This window comes from Etheostoma spectabile, chromosome 13 (assembly GCF_008692095.1).
Source record: "Etheostoma spectabile isolate EspeVRDwgs_2016 chromosome 13, UIUC_Espe_1.0, whole genome shotgun sequence".
Classification (NCBI taxonomy): Eukaryota; Metazoa; Chordata; class Actinopteri; order Perciformes; family Percidae; genus Etheostoma; species Etheostoma spectabile.
Genome location: NC_045745.1, coordinates 16,183,168 through 16,202,860, shown reverse-complemented (window position 1 = coordinate 16,202,860; position 19,693 = coordinate 16,183,168). Strand labels below are relative to the sequence as shown.

Here is a 19,693-nt window from a genome sequence, read left to right as displayed (position 1 = left end):
GTGTGTTACGATCTTGTGTGTGTGTGTGTGCGTGTGCGTGTGCGTGTTGGACAAAAAGGGAGCCAACAAATCTCCTCATCAAGTACTTCTTGTCTGTAGTTTATTCCTTAAAGTAAAAAAACAATTTTCTGCAAGTGCAGTAAGAATATTTTGCCTTGTTTCCAATGCACGTGAGCTTTTTCTCAGTGTTTTCTAAATTCATTTTCACTTGATTCCAGTGAAGAAGCAACCTGCTTTATTTTTCATTTCTACAATGTTTTAAGCCAGCTGTTTCTAATGAAACCAATATTTTAGTATGTGTTTTTTATCACTTTTAACATTCACTGTCATGCAAAGAAACAGAGTGCAACGAGGGCATTCAAGAGGTTTTAAAGATACAGTAGATTCTAGGTATTGCAATCACTTTTTTGAATTTGTGCTTGAAGATCCCTTAAGAAAAAAACTATTATCAGATAATGTTTTCTAAAATCTACATGACATTGACATGTGTCAAAAAGTGGTTGAATTTCCCTTCAATATATAAATGAATATCTTCATAAGAAGACGTTTCCCTACAAATCCATTCAGACAGAATTCATGATATATACCAGAAAAAAAATGGCCTTTTCACTTAATCTACTTGTACTGGGTAGCACTCAGGGTGCATTTTTTTTTAATCTTATTTTTTATGTTATTGACCCTGGGTTTAGGATCATCCAGGTTTAAATTAAGCCAGCATGAAAAGATGTGGGCTTACTGAGCAGCACAATAAAGGTAAAGTTCTACTGCAGTCTGCTAGTGTTTCTATCAAGCTGGGAAGGAGCTGTGTTTGCTGAGGCATGAGAACACATCCCTGCAGTGTGTGTACTTTCACTGTACGTATGTGTGGACGGGGTGCAGGGCGGAGAGAAGACTGTGTGTTGTGTGTGTGTGTTGTGTGTGTTGTGTGTGTGTGTGTGTGTGTGTGTGTGTGTGTGTGTGTGTGAGACACACACATTCTACTACTACTGCAGAGTGATGTATGTGTCTGAGGCATTGTTTTTTTGCATTCCTGAGTGCATGAGTCTGCATTTGTGTGTGTGTGTGTGTGTGTGTGTGTGTGTGTGTGTGTGGGTGTGTGTGTGACAGTACCAGACACTGCAGTCACATGTGACTGCAGTACAGCAAAGAGCATCAATACCTCACACACACACACACACACACACACACACACACACACACACACACACACCTTGGCTGTCACTGCCAATAATTAAGACGTGTGTGTCAGTGTGCTGAGTTCAGCAGATGAATAGGATGTAACTGAAGCTTTTACAGCCAACACTGATCCCTTCTGACACCCAGGACAACTGACACAGGCAGAGTGTCTGAGCTGTGTAGAGTTTAAGTGTAAATGGTTCTAGCTTTTAATTCATCACCTGTAGTATCAGTTATAATTTAAAATCTCGGGATTAAGAAATGAAAGGACAATTCTGTATGTTACAACTTGTGCTTTAATCTTGCAATTTGAATGTCATTTCTGTCATTTGTATATTACCATTTAACTCACCAAAGGCAATGGATGAGTATAATGTCATAATACTGATAGGAACAATGGCAAGAAAAAAACGCAAGTTGCTCCCTGTTTCATTTTTTAAATATGCTAGGAGAGAGGGTCCTAGCAGAATATGTTTTGCTATAAACAGCACAATATATTGGTTTTAACTGTAGAAACACAGTGGCAAAGTCTGTTCCCCATGGAAAACAAGATCAAAGAAACACACATGCATTTGATTTATCTTTTTTGTGTTTATAATGTGCACTACATGGGGATGGAAGCCTGGCTTGTGTTGGATGGCCGGGAAGAAAAGCAGTACCCCCAGAGGTACTTACTACCTGTTGCACAGGCTGTCATTCACAGCAAGCAGGATTTGCATCATGTATTCAATGGCCATGGGATTGCACCATTATAACAGCGCATCTGTTAATGTTTATCTGGACCACAGCAGAATCTGCGCCCAGAGGAGAGAATAATTTACCTTTTTCCTCTGCCTCCCTCTGTTCTGTTTTCATCATCCCATTTGCTTGTGCTCTGAAGTCATACCTCTCTCTTGATTGTCTCTACTAGGTCATTATTTTGTTCTGTGTCATTCACTTCATTTCTAGTAAAGGGTAGGGGTCTAAACAGTAATGAATCCAATGTATCTGTATACCTTCTATCCTCCTCCTGCACCCCCTGCTTTGTCTCTTCCCCCCTCCCCTCATCCCTTACCCATCTTGTCTTTCCAGTAATGCGTTTGCGTCTCGTTCGGACCAATCGGCGTCCTGTGAGGAGCTACTGGCTGCTAGGGCTATACTTGGTTTAGGTGTGTGTCACGACCAGACTAAAGACCCAGACTTGAGTAAAAGTACAAGTGCTCTATCAAAAAAGTGACTTGAGTAGAAGTTGAAGTGCCCTTTAAGCACCACACTTAAGTGGAAGTACTTAAGGATTTTTTGTACTTAAGTATTGCAAGTAGTTTATTTTAAAATTCCCAGTATTGTGTTTTAAGTAGGGCCAGGGGTGGTCTCCTCCTCACCCTCACCGCCACGATCAATCAAAGTTGAAGGTGTTGAAGGTGGTGTTTCTGGTTCTTCCATCTCGAAACAAACTAACAAAGCTCAAATGTTCTCAGTGCAGGCGGGCAGCAGCATGGGAGCAGCTTATAGGACAGCTTGATCTCTTGATTCGCTCAATGATGAGGCAGCTTCATCAAACCTGGTGACAGAGCCATCTACAGCTCTGGCAGTGATAACGTGGGTTTGGAGTGATTCGTAACATTTTTATAATTGTAACGAGTAACGATGCAGCACATAAAAAATGTATTGGAGTAAAAGTATTAAACTCATTGAAAATATGTACTGAGGTAAAAGTGGAAGTAGGAGAAAAAAAGGATCCTCCAGTAGAGTACAGATACAGCCTTTTAGTACTTAAGTGCAGTAGTGAAGTAGTTGTACTTTGTTACTATACATCTCTGGTCACGACCCAGCAAGGGTTAACAAACCATCTGGCACGTCAGGTTAGGAAACACTGGGGTTTTATTAGAAATGTATCTGTTTTTAGCACCACAAATCCCGTCATTTCCACATTGATTGTATTTATTTACAGCAGTAACACCGCCCTCAACCAATTGATGTGACAATAATAGATGGATGTTTAGAATACATCTCATCTCTTTGCTACCCGGTGCCTTCCTCATCCCTCGCTTGCTTTTCAGCCCTCCCCCCTCCCCTCTCTCCCTCACCCTAAGTGCTTGTCTCTCTCCAGAGATACTGACAGCTGGGACTGAGGATGGGCTGCTGGAGTTTGACATTAACCTCACCTGTCCTTGGCGTGGAGAGATATGCTTTAGCATTTGCAACATACACACGCTAATATTGGCTGCACGAAACTGGAAGCAAGGAGCAGGGACAGGCCTGCGAGGATGTGATAGCATCAAGAGATAGTGATGGAGAACGATTGGGATGGAGAACGATTGACCCTAACCCTAGTTTTCCAAGTGTGCCCTTAGACAAAACTACCTACAGTACAACCACAATCTGCTTTTGGGAAACTAAAAGAAGATGTGAATTACTGTCTGAACCGGCTTCCTTAACTTTTAAGTCACAATTTTAAGATCAAAGACTATGGATTAGTCTCCTCGTGTCTGTTACAGCTCCTTTGAGTATATAAATATATGTTCAAACTAGACATTACTTAATAATATTAGATATCTATCTATCTATCCATCTATCCATCTATCTATCTATCTATCTATCTATCTAATCTGATGAGATAGACATTTATTGATCCCCCAAAAATGGGAAATTATTGTGTTACAGCAGCAAACATACATCAGTCACACAGCAAAGAATATAAATATAAATGAAATACTAGGATACAATAAACATACATACAATACACATGAAATAATAATAATAATGATAATAATAATAATAATAATAATAATAATAATAGGAATACAAAATATAAAAACAAATATTTGAATATGTACAGGATGGGAAAACAGAGAGGAAAGCAGTTACCTGGCTTACATTTTCAGCAGGCCTATTACTCTGTTTAGCCAAATGATTGCTCCGCAATTGCATGTAAAGGTCAAAACGTCTCCATCATCCATGGGGTAATGAGGTTACTGTTGCCTGGTGACAAATGGCAATAACAGACAGAAAAGCAGTAAGAAGGATGGAGGTGAGGATCAAAATAGAAATCGTCGCAAAACATATCATCAAATCCTGCACAGAGAATACTTTGAGCACAACATTTAAAGTAAATAGAACTATTTCATATTGACCTTGTTGCCCATCTGTAACTGGCCTCTGAGATGTTTATTTAAATAGAGAGGCAGCAGGTTTGCCTAAGGGCAGACCACCATCCTCAAGAAAGCTGTCCTCTTGCTGTGAGATGAAGTGCAACTGGGTTCAGCCTTGGAACCCCCCCAATATATGGTACATCATCGCAGAAAGCCCTTCAGCAAGCCCCAAACCACTTCAGAGGCTCTGCACAGCACCCAGCCCAGCACTCTGACCTCTGACAAGAAAAGGAAGAGTTAGAGGCCATGTCAGCACCCTTAAAGGGATACTCCAACAATTTAGGATAAATGCCCCCCAGCGCAACATTGATGTGTTTTTTAATTCGCTTTTCGGTCAACAATATATTCCTCAGGCAAAGCAGTTGGGGACTTTTCTTTGATGCCTCATTAACATCCTCAACCGCACAGGTTTTCCCCTCTCTCTGTGTGTGTGTGTGTGTTGGTGGTGTGTGTGTGTTTGTTTGTGTGTGTGTGTGTTGTTGTGTGTGTTTGTTGTGTGTGGTGTGTGTTGTGTGTGTGTGTGTGGTGGTGTGTGTGTGTGTGGTTGTTTGTGTGTGTGGTGTGTGGTGTTTGTGTGCGCCGGTCCCGCAGACAGCAAACAACTAGGACAGGTAAATGTATGAACCAAATGACTTACAATTAGAGTGGGGTGAAGCTGAAATGAATCATAACCTTAAATTAATTTAAAAGGCCAATTTTAAACATAAGAAAGACTATGTAAAACACACACACACACACACGCACACGCACACACACCATGTCTGGCCCATACTTTTCATCAATTATTTTTTCCTTTCTATACTAATTGAAGATTACTTAACTGGGGCTGCATGATATGTGAAAAATATATTTTTTAAATTTTTTGTTTTAATTTTTGTACCATTATGCTGATTTTCATTAAAAAATATTAAAATTAAATAAATTGCAAATGTTTATAGTGGAGGAACTGTACCAAATAAAAACATTTTTCTTTAGTCTGTAGGATTCGGTTTGTAGGTTGGGACGTCTCTGCAGCACCACAATACTTAATTCAGAATAGTTTGACACATATTTTGCCTTTAACAAATATTGCGCCGTCCCCGGGATTTGGATATGAAACTAGAACATACTGCAATTTCGATAAAATTGGGATTAATTGTGCAGCCCTAAACTAACTTTGGATCTCACCAAACACTGCAGTGTAATATGTTCTAAGCAATTACTTGAAAATAGAACCAGTCAGTGTCATGCACAGTGGCCAGCCCATCAAACTGAAACTCTTTACACTATGCAATAACTATGCAAGAGCTATTTCTGAGGTGGTTCACCACTTGTATATTTTGACTTGTTTGTCCTGGTTATGTGTTCAAAATAACTTCCATTCTAGTGATGTAAAAATGCCATAAAAATAACACTTACAAAAAAGAAGGTGCTTGAAGGGCTCGATACCTGCTGCTGTCCTCAGAGGACTGTCTGGGTTCTGACTGTGGCTGCACACACATACAGTGTGTCCCTGTGTGTGTGTGTGTGTGTGTGTGTGTGTGTGTGTGTCTGTGTGTGTGTCTGTGTGTGTGTGTGTGTGTGTGTGTTCCTGGGGATGTCTGACTGCAGACTATGTTTGTCTATTGACGGCTTGTACGTACATGAAGCTAACATAGTGCTAGTCTTTTGTAGACAGTGTCTCTGAAATGTATTATTTCACAAAAACTAGGGCTAAATGGGCTCAATTTTGGTAAAATATGTAAATAAAATTGTTTGGACCAATAATGCCATTATTTCCTCTAAATTAAATGTAATGCCATCATTGGATGGGCTCTGTCACACAAATGACACTACAAGGTACTATGAGTGCTGCTTCACCGTGTGGCATTATTCATTTTCTTGTATTTACTGAAAATTATAACTATCATGGAGGAACCGGGTGGTGTGTGTGAAATGCAATGTAGAGGGCAGTAGAAGCTTCTAATATTCATTAAGTTGTGTGTATTGTATTGTTAAGTGTGGTAATGTGGTAATGACGCTCTCAAAATTGGTATTAGATATTGAAGTTTCTTTAAAGGTTATATTTCTTAAGAGATTTTTTAAAACCATACTGAGTGTTTTGTTGTTTCGATAGTATTTGGGAGAAAGTTCAAAGCCAGAAAATGTGTTTTTGGCTCATGTGGCTGAAAAATACCAAATCCCAGAATGCACTTGCTTTGCTGCTTGAAGAGTCCACTCCCAAGCCACGCTGTTCCTATTACGTGTGAATGGAACGCCGTGGCTTGCTGTATCCATCAAAGTTGCATCATCAAATGTAGAGTCTAAATGAGTTTCAAACATTGCCAATTTGTCTTACACTATATCTGTTAAATCACTCAATTTATTCCTGAGACTGCATATATTTATATGGGCAATTTTAAGACCTTTCTTTGGGAGTTTATGTATCATACAAAAAATCAATATCTTTCTTTGGATTCATACTTTTAGATTCCTTATTGGAGCAACAAAACTTACAGAAAATGACTAAATTAAACCACAGATATACATTCATACAAATAGTTTCAAACAGAAAAATTTGTGTTGCCACTCTAGTTGTCAAGGTTGCCATGCTAAGTGAGCTGAACTCTTCTTGAATTCCATTTCCTTCATATATTTCTGTTTCTAACTCCCAACCTAATTAATACATAAAATATGTGTAAGTTCCTACTCTGAATTCATTGCAAAATATCTCATCTGACACTTATAATGCTAACAACTTAGGCAATAATCTACAGTCCTTTGTGAAAACAACATAACTGGATGTTTAGTTTCCCACTGTATTTAATTTAATATTTTTTTTCGTGAGTTCCTGAATTAACATAAAGTCGGATTTTTCGTCAAATAATAAATTAATTAACGTAACATGGCTATGGAATAAGCATGGAATTACATGGAAAAAGTAGTTTTCCATATTTTATGTCCTCAAGTTTATGTCCATATACTGGATGTCAGGCCAGTTCTCAACTCTCAGTTCTCGGATCCTTGAACTGCACTCTTCTCTTTGACACTTCTGACGTTTTATTCTGGAAAGATTTTGACCTTGAAATGGAGGACCTTTTCTTGCTTTGGTATTTGTAAAATAGCCTCTTTGGCCAGATATCTCTGCATCCGGACGATCATCCGTCTCAAACCGTGTTTTGTGACAGGCCCCACTCGGTGCGCAATTTCCACTTTGGGTTTATAAGGCAGATTTTTATCTTTAAATACCTCATTGAAGAAGGACTCCACTTCAGTTGTTTTTCCTTTTTCCATGTCTTTGTCGAGACCAAATACTCAGATGTTAACTCTTGGCTGTGTCTCCAGCTTTTCAGTTTTGTCTAACAGTTCTTTGTTGTGTGTGTGTGTGTGTGTGTGTGTGTGTTTGTGTGTGTGTTTAGTTTCAGGTGGATGTAAATTCAGCAAGTCATTAGGAAACACCTTTGCACTCATTCCAGTGTGCCTAAGCTTGGTAGTTATTACCATTAACCATTTATAACCATTTCACTGATATTGGCCCAGCGCCAAAATGTGTATCCTTACTCCCTCTGAATTTAGTAAAAAAACAGGTTTTCAGCTTTTGTGTAGACCACTTCATGTCCTTTGAACAGTGACATCTTTCAGCTCCACAATGAACAATCATGTTGTGTGTGTGTGTGTGTGTGTCTCAGTAGGAGTGTGTCATACCTGATACAGTATGTCCCTCAGAGTTTATGTTGTAGGCCTTTCCCTTATCAAGCTTCCCCCTGCTATTCCAGGACCACGGACAGATCATTTTTGCTATATAGCACCAGCAGGCTAATGAATGGGAAAGAAAATGATCACTTATATTTAATCCCACTGTACTTTATTACAATGAATTAAATAGATTAAGATAGTATTTATTTATAAGTATTCCAACAGGAAATAGCGGATGTTGAGGTTAATGGTCGTAACTCAAATACTGTACTTAGGTACAATTTGAGATAGTTTATACTAAATATTGTACCCACTCCACTACACTTATCTGACAGCTATGATTTTATAGTCAATATTAGCATTGTCAGAGACCATAGAAATAACATGTTTGCATTTTAAGATTGGGCGTAGTTCCCCTTTATGGGCTGATCTAAGGATGTCAATGCTTCCTCCGCAGTATGGGGGTGTACACACTAAAACCATCACTAGCACAATCTCGTAAAATCCAAAACCAAAGTGTTTTTTTTTTTTTATTATTAAAAAAGGTTTTTAATGACGGGTTCATTTAATTTCATAATTTTACATAAATATTCATCTTGTTTTGTCATAGCTTTTGAAATTTTAATGTAATAGTGCTTACGTGTAGCTACATTTGATCATGTAATGACCCCTGACACAGTAAAATGTTATTATTTAGTTAATAACATACTTTTATTGTTATAATAATAAAAGGTTTTATATATATATATATCTTTGCTTAATTGGATGTAATGGTGCCAGCAGTGCACATCTTTACTTTAGTCAGTGGATCCCCCGTTTGATTTATTTTATTATACAACAGCACTTAACTCCACTCCTCCTGCTTCCTCTACCTTCCTTACCTAGCAGTAATATCAAACATATACAGTATTTCATATATAGCATTTATCAATAGTGTATATGCTGTATGTGTGTGTGCAGCTTCACCCACAAACCCCCCTACAACCTAAAACTGTCTCTTCCTTTCTCCCAGAGATCCTCCTCTCCGCCTCCAAACCCTTCAATGCTGCCAATCACAAAACAACTCAACCTCCATCATTTATTTTTAGATATTTTTAATTTCCTGATTGGGTGTTTTCTGCTGCTTGTTTGTTGCATAAACCCAATCGAGTGTGTGTGTGTGTCTGTGTGTCTGTGTCTGTGTGTCTGTGTGTGTGTCTGTCTGTGTGTCTGTGTGTGTGTGTCTGTCTGTGTGTCTGTGTGTGTGTGGTGTATCTGTGTGGTGTCCTGTGTCTGTGTTGTCCTGTTGTGTGTGTGTGTGTGTGTTGACCTCAGCTGGTGGCACATATGCATTGATCATTTAAGACACATCCTCTGACAGCAAGCGTAGTCCTTTCCTTGCGTAACCATGGTGATAGTTCCTTCAGTGACGTGTTGTGTCTGCTTGCCTCACTGTCAAAATATGTACGCAACACACACACACACACACACACACACAGTAATATCACACACACACACACGAACAGGCTGGAGAGGCTGGTTTTGGGAAGCAAGATCCGTGTGATTGTGTGAAGAGCAGAGTGACAGATTCAGGTGCAGTTTTCGATGATTCTGATAATGCTTTTTTGTCTCCTCTAGGTCCAGGGATGATGTCCTCCATGATGTCGTCAGGGGGACGCCAAGACCCACCAGGACATTCTGCTTTCAGCTCCGACTACCTGTCCGGTGAGGGTGGAGGGCGCGCTAGTTATTCATCACACAGCTTTCCCACTTTAGAATGGAGGACATTTGCACAGAAGTTTGAGCAGTTTTTGTTGTTGTTGCAGAGGGCCATGGGAGCTGTAGTTCCCCCTCCAAGTCAGTCCGAAAACAACACTCACCAGTTATGACACTTCTGGGCACAGCTTTCCATGTGTTAAATGTATTTTCACAAGGAAAAGCTTAACATGTTAAAAAGGCAAATAATTTATCATAGCCTTGTGAGACAAGCAAAGTGATCTCCCCTTACATTTGGGTACACATCATAAGGACATTCACATTCTACATGTGGTCACATGTGGTCATTCTACACGTGGTCACGTGATGTTCTATTCAGGTGTCCCAGTAAGCCATGCTAGTAGACCACAAAATAACTTTTGTTACTTATACCTCTGCTTTTCCTACTGTGGCAAGTCTAAAATGGCAACAACAACAACTATTAAGGCGTTTTTATTCCATTTACCTTTACATACTCAATGCACACATTTGAATATTTCCACCGTCTAACATTACCATTTGTTTTTATGTTCTGTCCCGCTGGTTCATTTCTTTCTGCTCCGCATCTCTCCTGGTCATTCACGTCCTCCCACTCATTTTGACTCTCTCCGTCTGGCTCTCTGGCCCCTTTTCTGATTCTCTCATTTTGCCTTCCATGTTCATTCTTCCATTTCTCTCTCTCTCTCTCTTTCTTTCTCTCTTTTCAGGTCCTATGATGGGTGGGAGGACAGATCAGTGGAACAAGACAAAGGACAAAAGCACGCCTGACTCATTTCTAGGTCCACTTTACTTTTTCACCTCCTGTGTCATTTGTACCTCTCACTACAGACTAAGAAGGAGTTCATATTACTGCTCCTCTCTGTTTGTAACTGGTGATACTCAATGTGTGATAAGCTATGAACTAATTTGGCTGAAATTGGTTAAAATGTGTAATTTCATTTTAGAAAATTGAGCCTAAATATGGAGCCTAAATATGGCTTCATGAATTGGTTTTATTTTCTACGCTATAGCTGTAGATGTGTTATTGTCGTGTTAAAGTTGTTGTGAAAACATGATCTAGCGGCTAAAATGTTTTATAATAAAATGAGATATTCTGTGCAAAAATCGACCAGGAGGGTAAAGAATTAAACATTAACCTTTGATGCAAGCTGCTGCTCTTTAGTTGTTCAGCACTGTTGGAATTATGACACTCCACTAGTCTGAGATATAAATATACAGTATATACTATATATTCTCTTCATCAGTCCTTTATTGGTCTCTCAGTTATGTCCAAACACCTACTCATACCAAGCACGCTCTCCTTTTGTGTTCTTTGTTGTCTGCTTGTAGGGCTGGTACAAACAAGGTTTTCCCAATATCACGAAATCAAAAACATTTCGGAACTTTAACCGTTTTTCTTTTTAATTACAAATTCCTTTGAATCATTCATCTGGACCACAGGGTTTGGTGAATAACACATCCCTGTCTGTTTATCATCTTCATGCTTTTACACAGCCGCAGGGATTTTTTTAAGTTTCACACACAAATAACTCATTTTATTTTTACCAAACATAAACATATGCACATATACATTTCCAAGACATTTTCCAGTTCTATAGACATCTGAGCAACGCCATCAATCAGATCTACGTGCAGGAAGGGGGCAGAAAACAAACCATAATGAGTTTATGAAGAGATCAACATTAAACTTGGTTGTTTTTGTGCCTTAAACTGCACAAATCACACATGCAGTGGGTGTCAAATGTTCATCATCAAAATGAGTGCAGCTGGCCGGTGGTCTTTGATATGACCACTGGGTGTACTTTTCAAATTCTACATTTAGTAGCTTTAAAGTTGGTAGCTAATGCTTATGCGTATTAGTAGTAACAATAAGTTATTAGTGTTGTCTAGTACAGTTTTGCAAATTATAATACAAAACTTTACCTGCTTCAGGCTGGATATAATGCTATTACTAGGGGTGGGAATGGCCAGAGGCCCCACAATTCAATATTATCACAATACTTCACTGTACAATACTTATACTAATACTTGTCACTATGTGATATCATTGCAATTTTAAACATATTGCAATATTCTGCAATATATTGCAATTTGTTACCCTTTTTCCCACTTCAAATTATGTCCCCGAAGGAACAATTTGTCAACAACTTTGTGTCTTTGTGTGACATCTCTCATTTAGTGGGCTACAAGATTACTTTTATTATTCTATTACCAAAACGTTAAATTGTAATGTCTAATTTATCCAATAAAAATGTGATTTTTGTTGTCCGTGTGTTGATACAGTATTGCCACGGAAAATATTGTGATACTAGTCTGCATTGATTCCCCCCATCCTATTATTACAGCTTCCTCAGAATACATTTTAAAGCAACAACAGCAAGCCGAATGTATCTGGTGTATAAAGCAGCAATACGTACCATTTTCCATTTTCATCAAGCCAGTTGTCTGTTGGTAATGTGTCTCTGTCTCTCCATCAGGCTTTTCTCAGACTGGGATGGGAGGCACCATGGGGTCCAGCCTGCCACCGTTCCAGACCAGTATGAGCACCACCGTCGGCCAGACTGGGATGGGTTCAGCTATGGACACCCAGAAGAGTTCGGGCCTATTTGGTGTGGAAAACAAAACCACCAGTAACACCAGTGGAAGCAATCTGTTTTCTTCTGGTGGTCCAGGAATTCACTCTATGGATCACTCTGCAGGTATCAGACAGAAGGCCGGTTGCATGTGTTACTGTATCAGGGGAGAGTGGAGTCAGGGGAATGAGGAGAGAGGAGGAACATACGGTACATGTAATGTGGTTTTAAGGTTCATAAACGTTTTTAGACAAAAATTTTGCTCATTAAGTTTGCAATTACTTAAATACTGAGCGGGTGTTTTCATGTATGTGTTAGGGAGGGCTGGTTGGATTTGAACGGTTGAAGTTGGCTGAAATTGAGGAATCTAAATCCTGATCATCTTGAATTTGTTTTAATGAAATCTCAAACGTTATGCTAACTATTAGAGGTGTGACAAGATCTCGCGGAAATGTGACAGGACTTCTCGTCGAGGTAAAAACTGTCTCGCGATATCGGTCACAAGTGCAGAGCAGCCGCCAATAGATGAACTCTGACCTGGTTGGACTTTATAATACAGCTGGCTTGGACCTCTAAATTAGCATAGAAGATCCCCTGTCCCTTCGCCAGAGTTGACTCTGAGCTCATTTTTGCAGAGTGGCAGCAGAGTTACAATTGTATAAAGCTGCTGTTAGAACGTTAGAGGGTCTGGTCTCTCTCTCTCTCTCTCTCTCTCTCTCTCTCTCTCTCTCTCTCTCTCTCTCTCTCTCTCTCTCTCTCACCCCCGACACACACACACACACACACACGGACTGCCGCATGCAGTTCAGTGTGGCCCTGACTCGCGCCGATCGCTCTTTTTCTGTGTTTTTTTTTAAATGAGTCAGAAGCAGAAAGCACAACCTGTCTTTACTTTTAAGGATATTAAACAAAGAGAAATGTTCTCCGTTCGTCTTAAAATGGTCATAAATCAATACTAGAGCAGCCCACTTCCTTGTTTACTGCTGCAATGTAATGCTTGGTTACATTGTAACCTTGGTTCTCTGAGTAAAGACCAGTCAGATTTCTTAATTCAAGTTTAACTTTAAAATAGTGTTAAAATCTTGTCTCGTCTTGTGAACCCAAGCTCGTGTCTCGTCATGTCTTTAGTTATTTATTATATAAAGTTGCCACGGGTTCCTGTAGCAGGACAGCAGAGCCGAGTGGTGACAGGAGAAGAGTAATGTGCTTTCAGCAGCAGAGGGCAGCCTTTTCTAGTCGGTGGGACACTTTTGGCTCTGCTTTGACGTCACCAGTCGCCTCATGGCTTTACGCTCTGTGCACTTTGCCATTGTCTTTATCTACGGACAAACTGGATCAAAAGACAGATGGGACTTACGCAGTGACAACAATAAACACAGGATAAGCCATAGTTTAATGGCTTCAGTAGTTACTGCAGCCTGATAGTAAAAAAAGAAACCTAAGAAGACATACTGCTTCCTGTTACATGAATTATTAATGTTCATAATAATCAATAGACGCTTGAGTGAGTAACAGCTGAACATTAACTTCACAGGAGGATTTAACCCTGCAGCCCACACACCTTTTGCAGTCTTCCTGTGTAACTGCTTGAAAGCAACATTTCGGATTATGTAATAGAGACATGCATGCAGTCTTTCATCACCTGAACATAATTGTGCACTCAGTCAGACTGTTAGTTCTCTCAGCAGGAAATCTTCAGGTGAGAGAAATGGGGAAGAAATAAAGACTTGAACTGCAGGACCCTCCTCTGAACTTTTAAAATGACTCAGCATCTGCAAAACGTATTAAACATTTAGCAAGCTCTTATTCAGGGCTTTATTTTGTATCTCTTGTCCCTTCTGTTCTGCTGGTGTACTAAAGATAGCCTGTACGGACTGGTTGTTGTTGATGTAACAGTTACTATCCTATCATTACAGGAAATGGGTTTTCTAGGGACCCAGGGAGGAATTGAGGAGAGATTGTTACCCAATAGCAGCCATTAATTGCTGATGTAATGGCTGCCCCACATTCCAATCTTTAGAATAAAAAAGAGTTGTTGTATTGCTTTGACCATAAAGATAACATACCACCAGTGATGGTCCTGCTTTTTTTTTTTAAATCCTGTGCTTAGCTAACCCCTCCTTTACAAAATACCTGGCGAAATTCTGTAAATGTGATGACCCTGTTACATCATTTGGATTAAAACAATCAACAAAAAGATGTATAAGCTTCAGAAAGAAAACTCAACCTTTGATATTACTGATGCAGAACAGGACACTGACACATTTATCAACCAGCCTTCTACGCTATCTGTGTCACTTCATCTCAAACTGTATTTCTGGGCTTGAAATCTAAAATCCTATACACACCTGCTGCTCTGTCTTTGCAGGTGCCAGTGGAATTCACTGAGACAAAACCCATTTGCCTAACATTTCAGATTAACTCTCACACACAGCACTTTTGCATAAGCAGTGTGTTTAAGGCAGCCAGCGCTCCAACGTTAATGTTTCTCTTGGCAGTTTGCCAGATTTGAGATTAAGATGTACTCTCATCAAAATACCTTATAACATTAAATATAGATGATAATGCCCCGGCCTTGTCTCTTCCTCGAGTTGTTTATAGCGCAGCTATAAAAGGGAGAAAATAGCAACTTCAATTCAATCAATTAATTTAGAAATACAGGGAAAGGTGCCAGATGTAGAAGGGAAAGCACCTTTTTTTTCTGAATTCACATTAATACCCAGCGATTCAAGACATATTGAGGAGATGGGAGTGATGACAACAGAGATTATAAAAACAGGAAGACTGAGAGGGCTGTTAAGGTCAGAGTTTTATTTATAGAGGATGTCCCTCTGTCTGTCTGTTTTATTTCCTTCTCTCTCTCATTCTCGCTGAGCTGATGAAGTGCTTGTCAGAAATAATTGAGAAATATTGCTTCAGAGGAAAAACCATACCCAACTTCATCCCCAAAACAAGATAGTGGGAACAGACAAATGAAGGGATCATTTCAGTGGAAGCTGAATTTCTTTCTTTGTTTGTTAAAGCTTGCATGTGTACAGTTTGCCATTGTGTTGTAGTTCTGTAACACATTCCATATGTTTATTGGGTCATTTTGGATCATTTTAGTGTTTCTGCATGTAGGACAATGATCCATTTATTGCCAGGATTCTTCAGACATGCATGCATTTATATTTAATCATGCATGCTTGACCCTGTTTGTAACGTGCTTGATTCATTTACCTCATTACATCGCTTCAGAGCTCTGTTCCTCCCAGTGTGTTTGTTTTTCTCTGTTGTGCGTGCCTGCTCAAACGACCAGCTCTGCCCCCTGGGTAATGATGATGGAGATGATGATGATGATGATGATGATTGTTTAAAAGAGGTGAATCAAACATATTTTTCCACAAAGACAGAATCCGACAATATGTCCATTGTTTGACTGAAAATTGTATCTTAAAACACATCCCATTCCAGACTCCATTTAGAATTTACTGAATTGAAAATGTACGCAATATGATATGACCAGCCAATGGATCTTCTGACTTTTATTCCCTCTCATTGTACTGTATTCAAAGTGAGCTTTGGTCCTACTAAGCGACCATAACAATTTGGTACATTTGAATAAAAATATTGTTTAAAATTAAACGTAAATTCATTCCAACCACTTTCACCCTGGCAGAGATAACCATTCAGATATATCCAAGCAAATTCTTCTCACCTGATGCTCGGTGCTAAATCATTATACTGCTGTAAACGGCACCTGTAAATATGTGACTAATAAGAAGAAGAATATAAATTGATTATGTAGCCTTTACTGAAACATAGGACGTGTGTAACAGGTGAGTAAATGACAGGTATTTATAAAAGCAGGCACCATCACATACATCATATGTTATGAAAATGTTCAAGAGGTTGTGCTAAAAGGAGCCTCAAAGCAGACTGTGGTTACTATGGCTGGAAACACCCAGGGCACCGACACTGACACTGACACTAGGGGTGGGGGAAACAATCGATACAGCATAGTATCGCGATATTTTCAGTGGCAATACTGTATCGATAAAGAGGCGCCAAATGTTGATCTTTTATAATATATGTCGTGGTCAGTTTGTCTGCTTTACAATCCCATTTTGCAGCAATAAACCTGAAATGATATGAACAAACAGAGAAATGTATCACTTAAGATGAAACAGATGTTGACAAAAATTCCTTTTCGGGACATCTTTTGAAATTGGGAAAAAATAGAAGTTGGAAAAAAGGTTATAAAATGCAATATATCGCAAAATATTGCAATATGTTTTAAATCACAATAATATCATATTGTGGCATAAGTATCGTGATGATATCGTATCGGGAGGCGTCTGGTGATTTCCACCCCCAACTGACACAGACACTGACTTGTCTTTTTAATATTTTTTGCTCATACTGGAGACACAAAATGCTTTATCCAACTTCTTTCAAATTTTCAGTAGCACTCACAAGACCTGTAAATAGAATCTTACCTATTTTACACACCATCAAATTACACACAACAGCATAAAGAATGGTATCCATGAGATTGTCTGACTGTTTAAGAAGGGACAGCTACTTCTGTGGTAGCCTATCCCTACAAAATAAACAATAATCTACCTTCAGTAATTGGTAATTCCACAAACTCCCTCCTTCATGAAATCACTTCAGCTCCTATGGACCTTAATGTTGATGAGACCAGTTGTTGCACCTATTTACTGCCATGAAACAGTAAACAATTTAGACATGAAGTAGTTATTAACCACCTATGGTAACCACAATCTGATGGCATTTTGGCTCATCGTTTATCTGACACAGTATGTGATTGGTTCCTCCTTTTATAAAACCCTCCCCCCTCCCTCGGCAGCTCCCATCCTCTCTCCCAGCAGCTCAGTGGATGACAGCAGTCTCACTTCCTCCGCCTCCGAACCCCTCAGCCCTGAGAGAGTGGGGCCGGGGGGCGAGGCTGCCAAGCAGCAGCAGCAGAGACGGCGAAAGAAGAAGAGGAAGGGCCATGACCAGGTCTACAACTTCTTGGATAGCCAGGAGAATAACATTGGCCAATCAGACAAGCATAAGGGCGGACTGGATGAGGATGAGGACGAGGAGGAGAACTGGGAGTGGGAGATCAGAGAGAGTGGAGGAGGAGGTAGAGTGAAAGGCAGGAAAACTAAGAGTCGGGCAAGACTTCCAGAGGAGTGGGGAGTGCAGCAGCCCATCTCTCCCACACTGGCTACAATCACTCCTACCTGGGCTACAACTGCCAACTCTGGTCCTTCAGACTCCAAAGCTCCAGACTCCTACCCCAGCCCTGCATTGCCCTCCGCCCCTACACAAATACCCACAAATTTCATTAACCGTTTCCATGCTAGCCTTGCAACAGATTCATCTCCACGCTCTTACGAGCCGATGTGTATAGACGATTTCCCTTTGTCTGCTGAAGATGGTCATAAACACGATGAAGAGAAAGTTTCGCACAGCAAACCTGAACCTAACAGCAAAGCTGCTAGTGTTGCCTACAACAGTAGTTTAGGTGAAGATGTTAGTGGTAGTCTAGCATTGTTGACAGGGGATAATCTGAGCCCAGTCTCCCAGACCTTCTCTTTCCTGGATTCAGTCCTCCAGACTCCTCCAGGCTCCACTCCTGACTCACAGTCCACCACTCCTATCACTAACACCCCCTCCGTTTCCACGGCTCCCCTGACAAAGTCCACTCTAACAGAAATCGGCATCCTTGCTTCACAAACCTCTTCAGTTTTCAACCCTTCCAAAAGCACTCCAGACCTTCCCCTTACTTCCGCTTTGTCCACCAACCCAACACTGTTAGCTGCCGCTGGCACAAACCCTCCAATGACTGCTGTTGGATCGTCCCTCAACGTCGATGCCAAGCCTTTCGTCCCCTCGGCCACACTCGTATCCTCCACAGCCACACCCAGTACGACTGCACCTGCCCCGGTGGTTAGTACAGCAGCCGCCACCACGCCCCTTAGTTCCTCAGCTTCTCCCTGTAAGAATGAAGCCACTCCCACATCATCATCAGACACTCCCCCAAAAGGTGTAGCCACGGCCATTAGCTCAGCAACAGCCACTCCCTCTCCATCCATCACCCCCGCAGCCCCTACTTCTCTCCCTGCACACTCAGAGCACCAGGAGTCCTCGTCGCCACAGCTCCCCCCACTGGAAGGTTGGTGAACTACAGTACAGGGAAGATAATGAATAACATGAGACAAATTTGAAAAAAATGATTGTAGGCTAGGATAAACGGAAGAAGCTACTATTTGTCTTCCAGTATGCATGGCTCTTTGTCTGTGGATTGAGCACCAGGCCTGCTTGGTGCTTGATCCTTCTCTATGTATTTGTAATAACCAGGGCCCGACATATAAATATAGAGCAACTTAAGTTTATTCTGCTTATGATAATATTCACATCAACAAAAGATTTCCACACACATCGGCTCTTTGGCACCATTAGAAATCCCTAAGAAATAGGTTTTGATCTCAAACATGTACCAGAGAAACATTTGTGTCCAGATAAATTGGTCTTCCCAACTCTTGGCATTAGTATGGGACACAAATGTATGTGCTGGACCTGGTCGGGCCCTAAATTAAAACTGCAAGGGTAAACTGTTTTTTATCAAACTGATAAGATTTTATTTCCCTCTGCTTGCCTCTGTGTATATGTTATCATGATCATAACAATTTTATCACTTGACCTGCTGCTTCTGATAGCTCTATATCTTTGCTTGCTCCACTGTCTACTGTTTGATCTGATTGTCAGCTGCCTGTGTAACCTCCCACGACCTCCTCTCTGTCTATAGAAATACACACATGGCCTTTGTCCTTGGAAGGCAAAGCTCGTTTGCTAAGGCCTTTTAACTTCATGAAGTCAATCATGTTATAGCTGTTACAATTAAATCAACTACATAGAGTAAAATGAGTGTAGTAGTAGAGTTAAAAGTAGACATGGCTGTGACTTAAAAAAGTGAATTGGTTTACCAATTATGTAAAACATGTTTCAGGTTGGTAAGGCACAACCTGCAATTATCCAATTTTCTTGATGCCCCTTGGGTTTATTGTGTCTATGTTTTGTGTTTCTATTGCAACTGTTTATAATGTGTGTGACACAGTTCACAAGTCTCAAAGAGGATTTTTCTGTAGAAGCAGAAATGCTAATTGTTAGAGATTGTAGGACATTCAGATTCAAGCAGAAAATCTGACACAAGCGACCGGCTAAAAAAACAAATTAGAGAATGCTAATATTTCAACACTAAAGTTTTTTTTTAACATTCCAGTCAGTTGTCATGTGAATTCTTAAGTTTATGCAACAATATTTGAACCCCCGTAAACACAAGTTAGTTTGACAAAAATATCTCTTAGCTCAATATCCCCTTCATAGATATCTCCAGTACACAACCACCTGGCTGTCAGTGACCCGGTTCCA

General features: G+C 40.1%; 1 protein-coding gene across 6 annotated transcripts in view; it reads left to right on the top strand.

The window, feature by feature from the left end:
- Nucleotides 1-19,693, top strand: part of LOC116700276 (microtubule-associated protein 4) — an 89,356-nt gene that overhangs the window by 26,458 nt on the left and 43,205 nt on the right. For 5 of the 6 annotated variants that reach the window (XM_032533326.1, XM_032533325.1, XM_032533324.1 and 2 more), the window contains exons 3-6: nt 9,579-9,665; nt 10,403-10,474; nt 12,173-12,394; nt 17,121-18,437. In XM_032533326.1, coding sequence (XP_032389217.1) covers nt 9,579-9,665; nt 10,403-10,474; nt 12,173-12,394; nt 17,121-18,437 — 1,698 coding nt within the window. The remainder of the gene's footprint in view (nt 1-9,578; nt 9,666-10,402; nt 10,475-12,172; nt 12,395-17,120; nt 18,438-19,693) is intronic. The other variant, XM_032533323.1, reaches the window with a different exon arrangement.